Source organism: Chamaea fasciata, unplaced genomic scaffold (assembly GCF_029207755.1).
Source record: "Chamaea fasciata isolate MVZ Bird 193981 ecotype frontalis unplaced genomic scaffold, bChaFas1.0.hap1 SCAF_2, whole genome shotgun sequence".
Taxonomy (NCBI): Eukaryota; Metazoa; Chordata; class Aves; order Passeriformes; family Sylviidae; genus Chamaea; species Chamaea fasciata.
Window position 1 is genome coordinate 72,181 of NW_027094087.1, and position 18,679 is coordinate 90,859.

General features: G+C 47.3%; 2 protein-coding genes and 1 long non-coding RNA gene across 12 annotated transcripts in view; 1 reads left to right on the forward strand and 2 right to left on the reverse strand.

Annotated features, from left to right (window-relative positions):
* Nucleotides 1-1,332: 1,332 nt before the first annotated feature.
* On the reverse strand, nt 1,333-5,067 carry LOC136303063 (nucleolar pre-ribosomal-associated protein 1-like). Its single transcript, XM_066206665.1, has 4 exons — nt 4,905-5,067; nt 4,455-4,706; nt 3,803-3,942; nt 1,333-2,619 (listed from the first exon to the last, which is right to left on the reverse strand). The coding sequence occupies exons 1-4, from the start codon at nt 5,065-5,067 to the stop codon at nt 2,545-2,547; spliced, it is 630 nt and encodes a 209-aa protein (XP_066062762.1). The 3' UTR covers nt 1,333-2,544.
* A 5,074-nt stretch (nt 5,068-10,141) lies between these two features.
* Nucleotides 10,142-18,679, reverse strand: part of LOC136303246 (uncharacterized) — a 34,655-nt gene continuing 26,117 nt past the window's right edge. For 7 of the 9 annotated variants that reach the window (XR_010724202.1, XR_010724199.1, XR_010724193.1 and 4 more), the window contains 2 exons: nt 16,936-17,086; nt 16,362-16,492 (listed from right to left, as the gene is read on the reverse strand). This is a non-coding gene — a long non-coding RNA (uncharacterized lncRNA). The other 2 variants (XR_010724198.1, XR_010724197.1) reach the window with 2 other exon arrangements.
* The window catches only part of EVA1C (eva-1 homolog C), a 31,900-nt gene continuing 26,314 nt past the window's right edge, over nt 13,094-18,679 (forward strand). For both annotated transcript variants that reach the window (XM_066206933.1, XM_066206940.1), the window contains exon 1: nt 13,094-13,488. In XM_066206933.1, the coding sequence (XP_066063030.1) occupies nt 13,362-13,488 (127 nt within the window). In that variant the 5' untranslated portion in view covers nt 13,094-13,361. The remainder of the gene's footprint in view (nt 13,489-18,679) is intronic.

The following is an 18,679-nucleotide window of genomic DNA, read 5'->3' on the forward strand; positions in this document are numbered from 1 at the left end:
CAAAATTAAGGGTGGAGGTACTCCTGCAGACAACTCCTGCAGTGAGGTCAAAACTCGAGGAATCTGACAGTTCCAGAACTATAAAAGGTGGTTCCAGGGAAAAAGGGATGTTTGGTTTTTTGCCTTCCATTTGACTGCTTAATAAAGAAAACGTCTGAATTTTCACCTCACATGGCACAAACCTAACACAAACTTACACATTCACTCTGCAAGTAATCTTTAAAATCTAGAAACAATATGTCAACATTGCAAACAATACTGGATTAATTTTATACTTGCATTTGGAATGACACTTAGATATTCTTGTTCTGGTTTGTGTCAATCCTGACTATTTTTAGCAAACAGGGAGGAAACAAGAGATAGTTTCTTCAGGAAAAAGAGGAGTGACTTCTTCCCCTCACTCACATATTCCTCTTAAGGATTTCCAGTTAGAGATAATTTGGATTATTCTGTTTATGCTTTCAAACACAATTACCCTGTATTAGTACTGAGCAATATCCCCTCTCCAACTTCCATTTATTTCAGTGGGACCAAACCACAAAATGACTGACTAGTTTCCAGGAGTGTACTATCGCTTTCACTCTGTTTTAGACACCAGAAGGACAGTTCACAGAAACTGTACATTTATGTTTCTCCACAGCTCGTTGGCAACACGTAAGGCATTTTCATGTGTCCAGTTAGGCACAGTCAAGGACTTCAGCCTGACACAGGACAGGAAGGGAGAGTTAAGTTCTTGCAGATGAAAATACAACAAACATTGGCAACAGTTTGTTCCCAACAGTTAGCTAAAAATGCTGGTGGAGCCATGGCATAGCATTTCATTGCATGCAGGACCTTAATTTACCTTCTTGCATCTTCTTTCCAACAATCCAGGCAGGTATTTCATTGAAATTGAAATGACTATATAGATCCCTTGCTGAACCCGGGCCCTGAGCCACCATTGCTGACAGCAGTGTAAGGCACCCCTGGCTCATCCTAAAAAGACAAAGCAGAGGGAAAACCTGCAGGTTATTTCCAGGATCATGGTTATACTAATCACCAAACCAACAGATTAAAACTTCAAGAGAAAATAGAAGGGAAGTTAAATAATCAAAGCAATTATTTTAGGTAGTAATAACAGCAGCTGGGAAAGAGGGGTGAGGGAGGAAGGGAGAAGGAAATGCCTTTTCATATTCTTCCCCAAAATTAAGCCATAAGGTGAGGCTGGATATTCCCTTTATCAAGTAGTTTAAAAGGGTGAAAGTGTCAAAACGAACAACTCTAAGATGACCTGTTCATGGCAGTGGGGCTGGACTACACAAGCCTTAATTATGATTCTATGAACTCCTAAATTCATAGAGGTCTGCCATTTATTTCAACAGGAATACATAAGAGGACAGCAGACCTCCATCATCTGAACAGCCACTACCATGAACACATTTGTAACCTGTCCATCGTGCATCTGTCATGGACAATCTGTAAAAAGCCGTGTGGTTCAAGCAGAGATCCCATCTAGACATGCAATAAAGAAAATCCCTCTGCACAGCAAAGAGGTTGCACAGAAAATGCAGAGCATCTCCCACCAGAAATCTGCAGCCCCCTCTGTGCAGGTTCTAGAAGGATTCCTCCAGAACCTGCAATCTTTAAACATTTCATCAGAAGTGCACATCTTGCACAGCCTCAAAATTTGTTTCCAGTTTACACATTTGAGATTCTTTGTCAGGTTAAAAAGCCTGCTGCAATAAGATCAACTGCACAGCTCAGGAAGCACAGCTGTGCCTATGAACTAGGCAAGCAGAGAAAAGGTTTTCCAGTTCTGCTCAAAGACTGAAAGATGAGTCATTTGCCTCGGCCAAGTCAATTTCAGTCTGATTTTTTCTCTGCTTCCCTCTTCCTCCCAGGTCTGTACTGAAATGTCTCTGGCATTTGCAACTTTTTTCCCCATCCACAGGAGCATGAGAAATTGTTTGGTCTGGACTAAATAACAACAGTTATTGAGCAACCTAAAATGACCTCAGTTTTAGGAGACTGAAAAAATTACAGAAAAAGCCAGTCTGAAAGAGAAAAATCTATTATAAACATGGCAACCTGACTCCAAAAAAAATACAGGAAAACAAAGAACTCAAGAGCAGCTCTTTTTGCTGTCACAGGAAGACTGCCCAGCCCTGTTCCACGCAGTACATTCCACCCCACAAATCAAGCAGCAATAAAGTAAGAGGACTCAAGGTACCACCAGTGTTAGCTCTCACCAGGGCAGGCCCAACCGATGAAAACTACACCTTCAGGAAATTATCCTACAGCACTGGATTGTATGATGCATCAGAGCTTTCACTTTGCAAAGACTTCCACAGGCAATTATTTTATGACAAGTGGAAAAGGATTATTAAATAAAGGTGGATTATTAGCAATAACTCAAGATGAATTTTGAAACGTCCCGTACAGTCCCTCCAGATCAACTGACAGAGATTCTCCAGCAGAGCACCAAGAAGACTTACTTGTGATTTTCAGAATACAAAGCAGCATAGACCAGTCTCATATAGGAATGAATCAACTTTCTGACGATGTTCATTCCCACAAATGTGAGCGGTCGCTGGCTGTCCTCAGTAAAATGGCTTCTAGGGCTTGAAAGACTAACAGCATCTGCCGGATAAAAAAGTATGTTAGTATCTGACAATATCAGGTAAGACTTGAAATTATTAGCTGAGCAAATAGTAATAACCACCATCGATAAAGGGTAACCCCACCCCAAGAGGAAAGCTTCCACACACGAAAGTGACATTAACTTTTAGATTCTCTCCCAAATTAATGCTTCCTCTCGGAAAAGATCACTTTGGAGAGCATGTAGTTTCAAGGAATCATTGCTTTAAGAGACGGCTGCTCCTAAGTGGACGACGAAAAACAAAATGTCCCCGAGAAAAACACTGGGGCTGTTCCGGTCTTGCAATTATTTCCCTGCAGAGGAATCCAGAAACCACACAGCACTGGGCTGCGCCCATTACAAACACCAGCCCCTGTGAGCAACGGGATATTGAGGGAAGGCTGTCACTGAACACGACACAGATAAAAATGATACTGGAAGACAAAGAATAGCAGGCGATGGTTAAAAAGCCACACAATACAGTACTATGTTGTAAGCAGTCAGCAATGCTGCACCAGCATTCAGAGTGAAAAATTATTGAACTCTTTGTTCATTCGTCATATTCTGATGAGGATAAATTGTGTCCAGCTAAAATAAGAAAAATGAGGTCAACTTTACCAGCGGCTTCCTAGAAATACTGATATATCAGGGAGATACCTAAGAACATTTACTTTCACCAGACTATTGTTTTGCTTACTTAACTGCTTTTATTGATCCCCTTATTTCCTAAAAGATCTTTTGATAACATTTAAAGAACCTTAACAGCTTGATTTGGACGGGACGATTGGCTGTGTGTGTCATTAAATCCAGGAACATCTATGAACTGAAAAGAGCATCTCCCACTCGGTAGGTGCTTCTGCCACTGCTACTTCCAGAAAAAAAAGAAAAAAACCAAACCAAAGCCATAATCAATTATCAGAGTTATCTACACCACAAAGCATTTATTCACAGAACCACAGAGTATCTTGAGCTGGACCCACAAGGATCATCCAGTCCAACTCCTGGTCCTGCACAGCCACCCCAACAGTCCCACGCCTGACAGCGCTGCCCAAACCTTCCTGGAGCTCTGGCAGCCTTGGCCACTGTGACCATTTTCTGGCAACCTTTTGTCGCTTCTTCTCCAGGGTGGGATTGTTGGGACTGCAGCCGCCAGTCCCTGAATTACAAGCCCCCTGTCCAACTTACTTCACTTTCCGGCTTCCTTTCTCCATCGAGAAGCTTGAATATCTCAGCACACTCCATGGAAATTTTCACGGATCTCTCCACGACATCGTACACTTGGGCCGATGGCAGCGTCCTGGCGACGGACACGAACGTCTCCAGCCCTGCAAAGGCGCAGCGTCAACCCGGGGCACCGGCGCCCCGTGCAGGGCCCGCTCCGGCCCGGCCGCGACCCTGAGGGGCCGAGCGGTGCCATGTGCGCCAGCCCCGCCAGCAGCAGCACCGGTGCCACCCACCCCCTGCGACGTGCCCCGGGACAGCCGCCTCCGCCGGGGACGGCGCGGCCGCCTCCGCCCGGAACGGCGCGGCCGCCTCTGCCCAGCGCAGCCGCCTCAGCCCGGGACGGCGCGGCCGCCTCTGCCCGGGACGGCGCGGCCGCCTCCGCCCGGGACGGCGCGGCCGCCTCTGCCCAGCGCAGCCGCCTCAGCCCCGGGACGGCGCGGCCGCCTCTGCCCAGCGCAGCCGCCTCAGCCCCGGGACGGCGCGGCCGCCTCTGCCCAGCGCAGCCGCCTCAGCCCCGGGACGGCGCGGCCGCCTCAGCCCGGGACGGCGCGGCCGCCTTTGTCCAGCGCGGCCGCCTCAGGGCGCGCCTTTCCCGCCACGCAGAGCCCCTCACCTTTGGCGGCGGCCGCGGGGTCCCGCAGCAGCGCCGTGAGGCGGGCGCCATCGAACTCCTCGTCCCGCGGGCCGCAGGCGCCCCGCTCCGCTTCCCGGCCATGCCCGGTTCGGAGCCGGCACGGCGGCACCCCGGAATCGCCGCTGCTCCCGCAGGCAGGGGCGGGCGGAGCGGGAGCGGCAGCGGCCCGGAGATATCGCGGCCCGGGCAGGGTGGTGCTCCCGCGGTCCCGCCCCGGCCGAGTTGTCGGGCCTGCCCAGCGACCGGTGCTCAGGTGAGCAAAAAGAGTTAAAAATAGTTACCATGGAACGGCACAGAGTCCCCCTCCGGTTCACAAATTCAGAGTGTGCAGAGCCCGTTTTTATACAGTTTTTGGGCTTGGGCAACCGATTACGTCATGGGTTCTTTGTGTGTATGATTCTTGATTCATATTCATCTAGGGTCTTTTACAGTTGCAAGTCAGGTGAATAGTTTTTTCCGGGGAGACAGAAGCTTTTGTCCGGGTTTGCTGGAACCGGGTATTGAGATGTATGTCCTTGACGACAGTCGGGATGATGGCTGTGGGGCGCTGAGCACTCGGCTGACGGTGGCTGATGGCGGTGCTCAGCTCCATCAGCCAGGGGTCACACCCTCCTTTCTCTCCGCGATGGGTGATTATCGTCCCTCTCGGCAGAGGAATGTCTTCCAGGAACCCTGCATTCCTTTACGCTTAAGAAAGTGATGTTATCCAGTAAAACACAAACTAACTCTAAAATATCTACTACACAGGCTTATAAAGTATATTATTAAAAAACCCACGAATTAATCTCAAAACATTCACCTCAATCTCGTTCCACCATCCCTTCCCACCCCCTGCCGTGGGCAGGACACCCAGGCGGCTTTACCTCTAGTTCAGTCAGGCCACAGGGATCCGGGGCAGCCACAGCTTCTCTGGGCCCTGTGCCAGGGCCTCGGCACCCTCACAGACGAGAATTCCTTCCCAATATCCCATCTGCAGCAGTCTCTCTCTTTTGTTTCAGCCTTACAGTTTTCTTGAAACTTAAATTTATGCAGGTATCCAAATACACTGGCAATTCCAGAAATCGGTAAGCACATAATATGGAAAGTTAATAACATTCTCAAGAGGGAGTTGCTCTGTTTTTGAGGGGGTGAAAAGAAAGGCTAGTGCTAGCAGAACTAGGGAAAAAAAAATTTGATTTAACTCTGTTTTAAAAGGCTTAAAGTACCCATACTGAGATCTTCAAGGTAAAAGTCCTAGTTACCAGGCTTACAAGCCTGATAGTTATCATCACACCATATTTCATGGTTCTAGTATTTTAAAAGTACTGCAGAATGCTACTGAAAATTATTTTTATTTCAACTTGAAGTTAAATTATTCTCTCACCTCACTGCCTGTGGAGCTGTTAGAGGCTTCCAGGAGGCTGGGGAAGCAGACTACGGGTTTCATTTCCAGTCAGGTCACTTCCATGTTCTGCTGGAGTGGACTTTGAAGCCTGTGTCCTTTTCTTTCTCTATTATATCTGACAACTTTCCTCCCCCGAGTCTGCTTTTTGGCAAGACGCATTTACGGAGGGTCAGTCGAAGACCTCAGGCTCAGAAAAAAATCATCTGTTCTGCTGTGCTTACGTGTGCAACAGATGGGAGCAGCAATGAGTCGAGTAGTAACTTCTGAGCTGCCCGGTTTTTCAGTAAATCAAAATATTCTGTGATTCTTGCCAGATGAACTTATCATCATATCCAAGTTACACACACCCCTCTGGCATTTTCAAGGCTAAAAAGCAATTCCTGGTCCCTTGCATGAACCTCAGCTCCCCCCCTTGTTCAAGGAACAGTTCTAGATACAAGACTAACTGAGCCAAGCGACCCTTTCCTGCCTCAGTTACGTCCTCTGAGGCCTTTACTGTCCTGAACAGAAGGTAAACAGCCGAGCCCCAGCCCCGCAGTCCTGCCCAACTTGCCTTTGCTCCCAAACCTGAACCTTTTTCTTTGCTGTGGGATTCCTTACTCGTGCAATCCTGAAGACAAATATCTGATTTGGCAGATGAGACCATTTCTAACACAAAATCTTCACCGAGGTTTCTCTTCTGATTTCAGCCTTAAGCACTCCTGTCCTTCTCAGGCAGCCCCTATCTCCAGCCGTTAGCCATGGATCCTTGCTGTTCTATAGCTGACATTGCCACCCCTCAAGTCTCTTGATACGCATTTACATCACTCCGTAACGGCGTCCTCCTGACCCTTCCCAAACTCAGCCTGATCTCCAGGCCTACAGCCTCTCCCTGCAGATGAGGGACTATGAGAAGGGCTGCAGACAGACCTTTGCATGACCCCAGCTATACAGCCCATGCTAATCCCAGCCCAAACCTGTCCTGCTGTTGGGATACCCCACTTACAGTTACAGTAACCCCTGTGGTGGTTTCACTTCACTTCATCTGTGAGTTGCAATCTCCCACCCTTCACTCCTTTGGTAAGAAACGCATTAGTGTCTTAAAATAAATGTTTCATTTTATGTATAAATTAAGTATAGAAAGCATTCAGAGGGAATACATTTAATCCAAAATCGCACCTTAAAACTATAGCTCTCAGTGTTCGCTCTCAGTTTACACAACTATTACACAGAAAAGTTTCCTTCAGTTTTTCCCCAAATTTCAAGTGTGATATAGAGCTCTTTGTCAAATCTTCCTGCTTTCCAGCCTTTGGCACCCTGAGGCATGGGATGACAGAAGGAGAGAGGGTGACGCTGCCCAGGGATGGGCTGACAGGACCACCTCCTCCGCACGGCCTCCCAAGAAGGGAATGCTCCCAACACTATCTCTTCTTTGTCATCACATGTCCAAATGCCCTGTGCCCTGCACCTCCATGATCCTTGCTGGGATCAGCCCAGTGCCAGCTCACACACTTGGACACATTCATTGCAGAGCTTGAATTCCAGGAGTTCGGCATCGAGGAGTCCAGGGTATGTGCAAGGTCCGTGTATGGACCCAGGAGACGAGTGGGCTGGCAAGGCTGAGGTAAAACCACAACTTTTTTTACTCTAGATGCTGTAAAACAAAATCATCTCTCCTCCTCTTCTTCCTCCTCCTCCAGTCCCGTAGTTATTTCAGCTGGAGTGCAAGGAGTGCATTTTAAGCCTGACTAATGGCAATTTATCTTCCTCCCACGAGGAATATTAGAGCCTGTCGATATGGGAGGATCTGCCGACCAGGCATTATGAGCATCAGGGCTTTGAGTCAGAGCATGGGGAGACTCTGGAACTGGGCTGCATGCCCAGGTGCTGAAGATGGGTGGAAAGATCAGAAAAAAAGGGAAGAGGACAGAAAAGTGTCAATGAGCAGGCTGTGCATAGCCAGAGGAGGCATTTGCTGAGAGCACCTCTGAGTATCTACTGCGATTCTCGGGTATTTCTGTGTACTGAAATCCTTCCCACCTTATACACATGGAATAATCTTCAAGCATCATCCAGTCTGAGTTTGACAAAGTCACTGAGTCACAGAATTTACCAGGGAGCCCTTACAGTCTTGATGGGAAAAGCAGGCACTTACAAGCACTGCAATATCATTTTAAATTTTTGTTATATACTTCTAATTTCACCGTGCTCAGGTCGAATTAGCCTGAGGTCTGGATCTCAAAACTATTAACTCTCACTGATTAGATATTGATACGGGCTATTCTTTTCTGAAACACCACCAGTTTTGCATGCCTTTGCATACCTAACTTGAGACATCTGGAAGCCCGATTTTTTCAAGGCTCTTGGAAAAGCCACAGTTTTTTCAGTGTTTTGACATTGATTCTGTGGCTTTGAAAAGCTTCTGTCTTGAATTTCAAGTACGTAGTCATTGGTCATTTTGGAAAATCTTGTCTTAAATACTTACGGAAGGGGAACAGTGTCATGATAACGACCCATCAGAGGCAGGCTCATAAAACCGTAGTAAAGCACTTTGACAAAGAGGGTGATTTCCCTGACCGTGCTCCACCCAGTAACTGTGGCCTAATGTCCTTCCTAACTGAGGGGCAGGACACACAGTCTTTCCCAGTGTGTCTTTGAAACATCATGTCGGGAAGTGACCAGGGACAATTTGGGTGCTTTAACAGGGCAAGAGCAACAAAGCCAGGGCTTTTTCCTTGGTGCATTTGTTCTGCCTCCACCTTAGGTCATGTTTTCTCTTGTTTGCAGCAGTAAGCTCTCTGAGATGGGACATGCCTCTCACTTCATGTCTATACAAGTGCCAGGTGCACTGCTAGAAAAAATAATCTGCGTACAGGAGAAGTGCCAGCAAGACTGGCAGCATTCAGGGGGGTGGGGAGCGGGGACCTTCTGCTGCCTCTCCTGAGGAAATGGAGTGAAGTTTCATTCCAAATGAAACGTGAGGAGACTGGCTTTGCAAACTTCATGGGTCACATCTTCTGTCTCGTGAAGTGGTGGGGGTCTCTATGGTGTTTTGACTAGTTTGGCCAAGGCGCAGCTCATGATCATCAAACTCAGAACTTGCTTAGCTGAATTCGCTCTCTCTGAAGCAAGTCAAAAAATAGCAGAAAACAGCAAATCATTCCCCTCCTTCTAAACCTGCTGGGTGGAGTACTTCACTCAGTATTCATTCCAATTTCTGTTTACACACACAAGAATGTTTCCTTACTCTGGCTCACAGAATTGGTCCTCTCCAGTTCAAATTACAGCACACTTGAAGCTCTTGTTAGATCGTATCATCCATAGCGCCTTGTGAGAACTTACAGCATCCAAAACACATTCAGAATTGGAAAAAACTATGGAACAGGCTTCTCTACAACGATTTTCAGTTTGTGTCCATAGAAATAGAGGTTGGATTGGGGAAAATGCGCTCTGTTATTTTAAATAATCAAAATATAGTGATTACTGTAAGGTATGTGCTTTGTTTTAAGTGGTCTGACACTCATTTCCATAGAAACAGAGAGAGGATAACAGCCCACTTGTTTGAACTGTCCTGTGGATTCTGTCTGTGTCAGAATGCAGGAATATAAAGCTTTTAAAAATGTGGGAAAGGCCTGGGGTTTTGCTCTTAATGTTTTGTTTTGTTTTAATCCTCAAAAGCCAAAAAGAACATTAGGGAACTTCTTGGAAATTTTATTCTGTGAGAATAGAATGAAAATGACAAATACCAGCTCTTAAAAAATTACAGGGGAGAAAGCAGGAAGAAGCAGCAGTAGGATGGGGAGAAGTGTACACACACACACAGACGAGTGAGAGTGTGTGTGTGTGTGTGTGTGTGTGTGAGAAAAAGTATTTCTGAGATATTTTTCTGACAACTCTTGTTATTCTACATTAGATCTAGTGATTTTTTTTTCACTAATAGAAGATTTTAGGCCATCTAACTGAACTATTTTATTTCAAATTACTATTTTCACATTCACTTTCTTTATTTCACATTGTTTACTTCTTAACTGACACACTAATTTTATCGGAATTTCCATACACTAAGCAATGATATGAGTTTTGAATTGGCAGTTTGGCTGAAATTCATGGGAAAATGAATATCAAGGAGAAAAAGAAGTGAAGTGCTCAAATTTTGTCTTTGCTTTTTTAAAGCTTCCATGTAACAACACAATTCCTGCATTTCTGGCACAGTAAAATGATTCCTCTCCAAGTTCAAAAGAGAGAAACTCACTGAAGCAGATGTGATATCTTTCTTGGATTCTAACCTCTGGACTTTCAAGTGATTTTTTTCTTTGGGGAAAAAATGAATCCAATTCCTGTTGCTCGTGAGGGAAGGACAAGGCTGAGATACTGTAATTCTACATGCTGAACATGTCTGGATTAGTTATATTGTCTTCCAGCAACTGAATATTGCCAGCTTGTAGAAGCAGCTTTCAAGGCTGTAGCAGAGAGGTGCATTCTGCACATCATGATAAACACTTGCTCCCTTCCTGCCTTTGTGTTTTATGCTACTGTCTCCAAGTTTTCTATTCACACACTACCCATCACGGGGGATAGCAGAGATTCGCAAAAATACTTTTTATATTTTAGGGTACTTGGTTTTTAGGTTAATGTTGAATAGCAAAGTAGCCCCCATTCAGCGGGAAAAGAAAAAGAAAGTGTATACATATATCTCAGTGCCATTCTACTGAAAGCATGTCTTCAGTTCCTGTCAGCCACAGTGTCCATGAGTTTTCCTTCTCCACAGGAAGGCTTCCCTGGAAGATGTGTACAAGCCGGAGCACCCAGCTGCCTCTTGCGCTGTGCTGTCCTTCAGCCCTCCCCGCTTCACCTCCCTGGAGGTTACCTGCATTTCAAACCTCTCCCAGTTCAGTCATTCCACTTGGAAACTGCCTTTGCCTTCGGGTTATACTTGCACACTGCCAAAAGAATGCCAGGCTCATTCCTGCGCTTTGGGATGGTCTTTTGCTTTCAGCATCACCAGGCTAGAAAAAGTTACGTTATCTCACTGGGAAGATTCACAAATACTCATCAGGCAACAGCCCTGGCAGACCTTCTGATTCAAAGCCTTTCAAGCACAAGAATGGGATACTTCCCAGTGATTTTGGATGCTGTCTATATTCTTCTGCATTGATTGCGCTTCAATGACCCCCCACAAAATTTGTTTGAATTTTAAAACCCCGCTGTGTTAAGAGAATCTTCCCCCACAAAACCGGGAGACAGACAGTAGAAAAGGTTTGACTGCAGCAATTTGCATTAAGTGTCCTTTGCAGGCTTTGACTATTTCCACCCACCCCTGAAAGAGCCTGGGAGACGGGCATTAACGGCCAATCATTACGCCAATGGCTTTTTGAGATAACAATCAGGCTTGCCTAGTATCAATGAGACCTGTTAAAATTAAGTCTTTGCCTTGCAGAGTCACTTTGTGTTGTCATGTGGGATGCTGAGATGTGATACAGCACGTCCTCTTCCCCTAAGCAGGTTTAATCCCATTTTCTCATAATCTCAAAATTCTGTTTGTCCCTGCCATGGCATCCTGGTTATCAAACCAGCTGTGCTAATTAGAGATGTCTTCCTCTCTGTCTTGCGTATTCCCACACCCCGGCATTCATTTCTGCCTTTGGTGGGACTGACCTGAGACAGCAAGTGCAGGAAGTGTCCAACTGAATGATCACCCTGAAGGCAAGGTCCAGGGGAAAAAGGAGGAGAGTAGGGGGAGACAACCACAAGTCTCCTTCCAGTTCCCCAGGTGGAAGGCAGAGGGTAACTGGCTGAGTTCAAAGGCAAACACTGTCCTTATCTGAGGCAAGGGTTTCACCTGCAGACCTACTGTTTTCTCTGCCCATCTGTGTTTGAAGTTGCAGATGTTTCAGAGTGATTTTATACTGTTATTTCGGAATCTTTGATCCCATTTATCTGAGTTCAGTAACACTTGATTGAACGTCCCTGACCTCAGACAGGTTCATGTGAAACCTGTTTTGCTCTTATCTGCCCAAGACTACGGAGGCATAGTCTGATGTATGTGATACCCCGTTGTTTTTCTGGGTGTTAAGAGGGACAAGGTGAGGAATAAAAGTGGGTTCAGATTCTAACATGAAGACCAAGTTGGTCAAAGTTCAGTGTAACCTCTGAAAAGAGGGGCCAGACTTTGGAAATTCAAATCTGGATGCATTCCAACTTCAGTTGGAACAGGAGGAGAGGAATAGTTTTAACACAATTAGTTTGGTTCCATCATCTTTCACTTACTCACTCATGGGGTTTTGTCTTTTTTTTTTTTTTTTTTTTTTTTTTTTTTTTTTTTTTTTTTTTCAGGAGAAAGATCAGTGTGAACATGCATAGCAGGATGTAAACAGTTGGATATTCATGTTTACCCGCTGTATACCGCAGCACAGCCCCAGGAAGAAAAGATGCTTTCATTCCCCATTTCCAGAGTTGGTTCTAAGCTCTCTTTCCTGAGGACAGCTCTTACAGGAACTGGGAAATGAGTGTCCTGATTTATCCCTTTGAGTCCCTCATACCTTAAAAGAAGCACCAAATGACATTTGAAGGTAGTTTAGCAGGTAGTAATGACAATTTGTTGGAACTTCTCACCGGTTCACTTTTCTGTATCACAAAAGGTTACAGGGAACAACTTGAACTCTCTCAAAGTAACTTCAAGCTGTTTCCCCACTTTGCAGTGAAGGTTTTAAGCCAAGCCTACACACTTCAAACTCAAGACCCGCTGGAGTCGGAACGCTGCGGGGATGAGGTAAGGAGGTGCCACCGGTGTGAGGAAAGAGAGAAGGTCCTTTCGCAGCCTGGAAGAGTCAGTGCTGTTTGCCCACTGAAATCCGTCACCCAGAGATCCTGCCAGGCGTAGGTCCCAGCTGGGTCCCCTCAGAGACCCGTGAGCCGAGGTGTAAGGGCTGCAGGGGCAGACTTGGCAGGGTCGGGCACGAGGGCCGAGGGCGCCTGGAGCAGGCAAGGCAGGGAAGCTGGGCTGCGGGGGACGGGGAGTGATGGGGAGCACCTCGCACCTGCCTCGGGAAAAACACAAGCGGGGAAACGCGGTCACGAGTCGCGGTGTGTGCAAGTCCGTGACAGTCCTCCAACCATTGCCAGGCGAGAACGATGGGGGAGACGGTGAGATGGAGCCTCTAGAGCAGAGGGAGGCGCGAACTGCTCGGAGAGGGGTGGGGAGAGCCGGGGAGGGCGGGCGAGGTGCAGCCGGCTCTGAGTCAGCCCGGCCGCGCGATGTGCGCGGAGGGCAGTGCCCGGCACGGCGCCGCCGGGAGCCCGGGTCCCTTCCCGTCCCCTCCCTGCCGCCCCCGCGTCCCGAGCGCCCGCGCCCGCCGGACCCGCTCCCGCCGCGGCCGCTGGCAGGGCTGCTCCGCCCTCGCCCTCCCTCTGCCCCTTCTCCTCCTCCGCCCGCGGGGCAAGGGCAGCCCCGAGGGCGCCAGCCGGGACCGCACCATGTGAGGCGGCGGGGCTGCCCCCCGCCCCGAGCCGCCCTCTCCCGCACCATGAGGGACGGGGATGCGGGGCAGCGCCCACGCCGCGCACAGGCAGAGCCCGGGCGGCTCCTCCGCCTCCTGTCCTGCGTGGTCCTTGTGTGCGGGGCGGAGGTCGCGGCGCTCGCCGACTTCTCAGGTACGGGGCGGGCACCGAGTGACGGGCTCCCGGGTGCGGGGGGCTGCGGGGCTCCGAGGGGCCGGGCGGAGGCGGACGCGGCGCGGGCAGGGTCTGGCGGGGGCTGTCAGCCCCCCGCAATGCCCCGGGGGGACCCGCCACATCCAGGGCAGGGGCCGCGGGCTCCCGGCAGGAGCGCTCCGTGTTCGTTCCCCCTCTGCGGGGCCGTGTCCCGGGCCTGCACCCCGGGGAGCGCGGCTCCAATGCGCCGCGAAGAAGGCAGGAAGCAGGAGAGGGTTGAGGGCTTCCAGAGGGGCCGGGTGGGAAGGGACACGAGGAGCCGAGCGGTCGCTGCGCGGTGGGAACGCTGGGCGTGGATCGGCCAGGCCCTGACCAAAAGTGCGTGGAAGTCCCTGGAAAGGTTCCCACTTTCTCCTGGAGACTTGGAGTCGGGCCCTGAGGGAGCGGACAAGTGCTGCACTTCTCTCTGCTGGGAGGGAAGCCTCGTAGCACCGGGATGAGGGGAGTCCCTGCCCAGGGAGCAGAGGCACCAGCTGTCGCCCAGAAATCACAGACGTGATCCCTAGGAAGGTGCTGCATCACTGCAAAGTGTAGTGACTGCAGGAACTGGGAAAGTATCCTTGTTTCCAACAGGATGAGGAAGAAATCTCTATTCTTTGTTTGTGAAAACTGCACTCTTTAACCTTTTCTAGTGCACCAGGACATCCCACTGCTGTTAGAAAGTTATTTAGAAGAGCTGTTTCTATGTGTCACAGGGAGCACAGCATATTCCTGGCAGCTGGCAGCTTAAGGAACTGCCTCTAGGGCAGAAAGCAAACCTTACCCGTATTGAACAGAGCAGAACTTCCCAAAAGTCAGTCGAGTGCACTGGAACAAAGTTAATATATAATTAATAACCAAAACGTGTTGTTATGCATTTTGTTTGTGTTGATACAGTTCAAAATGCTGGTCATGGTTCTGTAGAAAATATTTCCTCAGTAAGAGAAAAATACAGTTTGTAATTTTAAAAATTGTGTCCAGCTCCAGAAGCATGAAAATTTCTAAGCAAGCAGCCACGAAATATAAAGACCAGAATTATGTGCTTGGATAAGCTACATTTTTCATCTTAAATTCCTTTCACATGTAAAAGGCTTTTAAATGCTTGCTGTCTCATTCTTTGGTTTTTTTACTTAACTGCTGGTTTGGGATGTTAGTTTTGGAATCACACGGTGGTTCTCCACAATAACATAAAACAAATGTTCAAACTGTCCCTTTCAACTAGCCACTGAGTTAAAAATTATCCCTTTATGTAGGAAAGTTCCTCTCACAAAAGTCTGTTCATTTTTCAGATGATGTTATTTAGATAAGGTTATCCGAGATTAATTTCAGAAGCACAGCTGTCTTCAGTATTCCTTGTGCACTGAGCTTTCCAAATAGGTAGAATGACCAGAGAAAAAAAGTTCTCACACCTGAGATCAGTATTAAACATGACATGCAGAGGTTTCAGAAAATAAGACATAGAGAAGGACAGCAGATTCCAGAATTCCTACCAGACTGGGAAGTTCCCAGGCCTGAACAAAATCTGCTCACATTTTAAGTTGGAGATCTAATCCAGAATGACAGAAAAGACCAAAAATGTTACCATAACCTTTTTAAACAATGCATCCAGAGCATAGGGAGAAGTGTTCAGCTGCTTCAAAACCAGGCGCTGTGGACCAGGAGCTGCCAGAGGTGAGACAGAGCCCTGCACTGCCATCCCCAGGCTGTTTAGCACTGTTAAAGAATTACAAGCTCCGTAACAGCGGCTTCGAGAGGAGTTTGTGGAGTCGCTGATTTTCCTTATTTGCTCTCTCCCTCGGCAGGAACAGCAACTCAATTTTCCTGAACTCTGCTGAGTATACATGGCCACAAACCTGGCCTGTTTAAAGCGCCTTGCAGCTGCCAAGTGCAGTGAGGCCTCCACCCCAACAGCCTAAACCCTCTTCCTCTCTCCCCCCCTCTCCCCACCATTCTGACAACTTTCCAGAGTTCCTTCCTAGACTGCTGCAGGCTTCCAACACCTGCCCGTGTAATCTCTGTTGTTCCCTTAATGCAAGTGTTAAATTGTGCCAGCAGTTCCACCCTGGCCAGAGCCCACTTGTACATCACCAGCCCCCAGTGTTTGCTTGTAACAACCCAAAGATGCTCCCTCATGGGATCTGTTTGGTGTTCTGCAAAGGGGAGCAGGGAGGCGCGTATAGTGAAAAGTTATTACTATTTATAAGTTTGACTTGTATTTGTGGTCTGTATCCTTTCTACTACCTAGAGCTGCAGGTTCTTGCTCTCATCTGTCTAGCTTTTAACTATGATGGAAAAAAAACCCTTGGTGTATTTGTTTGTTTGTTTTAAGAGAGACGTTTGTTCACTGTGCCGTAACATTTTGTGGATTAGTATTTTCTAGGGAAGAAAAATGTTCTGAAGTAGGACACCAGCAGCAGTTCAAAATTCAACTCTGTGAGAGCAACTCAGTAGAGTTTCTGTTATTGGAAGTAATGCTGACTCAATGAAATCCACATAATCTACATTTCTCTAGCAGCTTGAAGCAACAGACAAATTTAAAGGTTGGACTTGATGATCTTGCAGGTCTTTTTCAACCTTAATGATTCTGTGAATCTATATTTCTTAGTGCCACTGGTTACTGAAAGCTGAGGTGCACTCTGAGGTCTGCACTCCTCTGTGTGATTAATTTTTCAAAGTGGAATGCAAGCAGTCATGCCCAAATTTAAACTGAAAGCTGAAGGTTTGGAGGAAGAGAGATTTAGTCCACGGTTCTTTCCTTAGACCATGATGAATGTGAGTCATTCTACAACTATAGAATTTTCTTCCCCTCATGCCTGTTCTTCAAAACACACCTCTTACCTAAAATATTTCTTTATTTTCTCAGTGACCACTAGTAGCTTCCACATTTTGGATCAGGTTCCATTCCAGGGGCTGCTGTGAGTTTTGCTGGTTCTCCAGTCTGAGGGTACTCTGGGCTCCCAGGACACTGTCAGAAGAGCCATTTTTCAGGACATCAGGGCCTCATGACAGCCATTTCCTCACAACTCCCCTGTGTTCGAGGACTGCTTCCCAAAACAGGCGAAACAAGGAGCTGGCCAAACCAGCCAACTCCTCTCCAGTATTTCACACTGTAGGTGTGCTGGTGCTATAGAAAGCCCAGGTGCTGAGGGACAGCTGGCTTGGCTGGGGATGGAAGCACTTTGTGGGTACCTTCCCAACAGCAAGGATCACTGCCCCTCATCTCCTCATCCCCTTGCTTCTCCAGTGGGAAAGGCCTTAGCTCTCCATCCCATCCCCACTCCTTCTCCCACCTTTTCCCTGTCTTGAGAAATTTCTGCCTTAATTTCCCACAGCTGATGAAGTGAACTGACCCCCTTGCCCAAATGGGAACAAACTCCTCTCTGGCAACACTGAGGAACACCCATTCACCTCCTTTTTAATGCTCCTTCCTTCTTTTTATGTTCTCCTTGCTGCTCTGAGCTCAGGCTTGACCTCGCCTCCTTGGCTCACTCACCAGTCAGTCTCCCTTTCTTTACCGGAGTCCCAGCCAGGTTTTCTGGGCAGCTTTCAAGAAATGTGGCTGTAACAGAAGATCAAAAATGAAGTAATTGTGATTGCATAACTGGGGTGAGGAATGACTTTCTGGATGTGAACAGAAAGCAGCCGCTGCTTAGGGGTAGAACCTTTTAATCTTGCCACTGGTGTCAAGTTTTCTGTCTTTTCTTGCAAAACAGTTCAGACAGAACTGAGCATCACTTTAACTCCACAGACTTGGTCTCCTGACCCAACCACAGAAACAAGTGGGTCTAATGAAAAAGCAAACCAGTTCACCCCAGAAATATAATCTGCTCCTGTGACCTTTCTGCATTAGAAGTTTCCATTAAGTTCTGTGGCATTCACCCATCCCAGATTCCCCCAGGTAAAAGGAAAGTAAACAAATGCTTTGAGCAAATGCTTTGTTTGTAGTAACGTGGCAGGATCAATCACTGCCAACCACAATGATGCAGAGGTTTTTCTCTAGGCTTTGTGTTGGTCAGATAAAATCCTATATAAATTTCCTTGAGTCAGTGTTGACTCACCGTGGCAATTGCAGCGTGTCCTTCAACCAGGATATTTAAAGAAGTGCTAGAAGGAGTGATGCAATGATGCATCTTCTCAATATTGCCTTGTAAAAGGCAGGTGTTCGTTGCATTATTTAAAGAAAAACATTTCATTTTGGCAATGTGTTTCATTTCAATAATGTGTGAGTTAAAGCTCAAAGTCGGTTTAAAAGTTCTCCGAGCGAAGTGGCCTTTGGTCTGGGATTTGTTCTGTGGAATAAAGAGGTGTGTGTCAGAAGTGAGATTTTTAGTTTAGACCATGGTGCTGAGACCCCAGGTTTTGTTTCAGGCTTGCCCCCGCAGTTCTTTTTGCCTTTCTGCGGGGGTGAAATTTATGAAACCACATTTTAGATGTGCTAATATTTTTTGCTAAATCCACTGATGAGATTTAGTTATCCTTGTTAGAGATGTAAAGCTTTGGTCCTGTCAGGTTGTAACACATTTTTGAGTCCTTGACAGTAAGCTAGGTCTTCATCCCCAGGAAGAGATGCTGCCCCCAAAGCTCTTCCAAATGAATTAAGGGGTAGTGTGATGCTCTTGCCCCTACAGATGTTGGAGAATTCAGACACGAGACACAAAACTTGAGTTCCTGACCTCCACCACTCATGTGTGAGTCTATCAGATTCTCCCAAGTTTGGGGCAGGAAGTTTGGGGCAGAACTCTCTCTGTTCTACCTGGGCAGATTGCTGGCACCTGACACACCATATGCTATTTTTATTCAAAATAAATAGCAGGGATTTTCTCCCCCCTGCCTTCCTGTTCCATCTGCTGCCGCTATCCTTCCCAGTAAGACAGAGCTTCCAGTCTCAACTTTATTAGAGAAAGGGACTACAGACTTGTTCCAGATTAATACTCAGCTTTTGTTGGAAGTGTCCCCAGACAGAGAAGGCACTGTCTGAGCAGTCACCACTTAGCAGAATTCCGTCATCTGCCAGCCATAATCTACAACTAAAATTGAAATATTTTGATATATATTACCCAACACAGGGAAAATAGTGTCTTAAGGGAGCTAAAGAGAAGGAGGCGTGGTTGCGCCGTATTTGTTCAACATTGGTGAGTCATTTAATCTGAAT

Coding starts and splice junctions, on each gene's coding strand:
- LOC136303063 (XM_066206665.1), bottom strand. CDS start 5,067: ATGGAGCTGAGCACCGCCATCAGCCACCGTCAGCCGAGTGCTCAGCGC. Junction 4,707..4,904: donor TATTCACCTGACTTGCAACT/GTAAAAGACCCT, acceptor GTCGCTGGGCAG/GCCCGACAACTCGGCCGGGG. Junction 3,943..4,454: donor CCCCGCGGCCGCCGCCAAAG/GTGAGGGGCTCT, acceptor GCGCCTTTGCAG/GGCTGGAGACGTTCGTGTCC.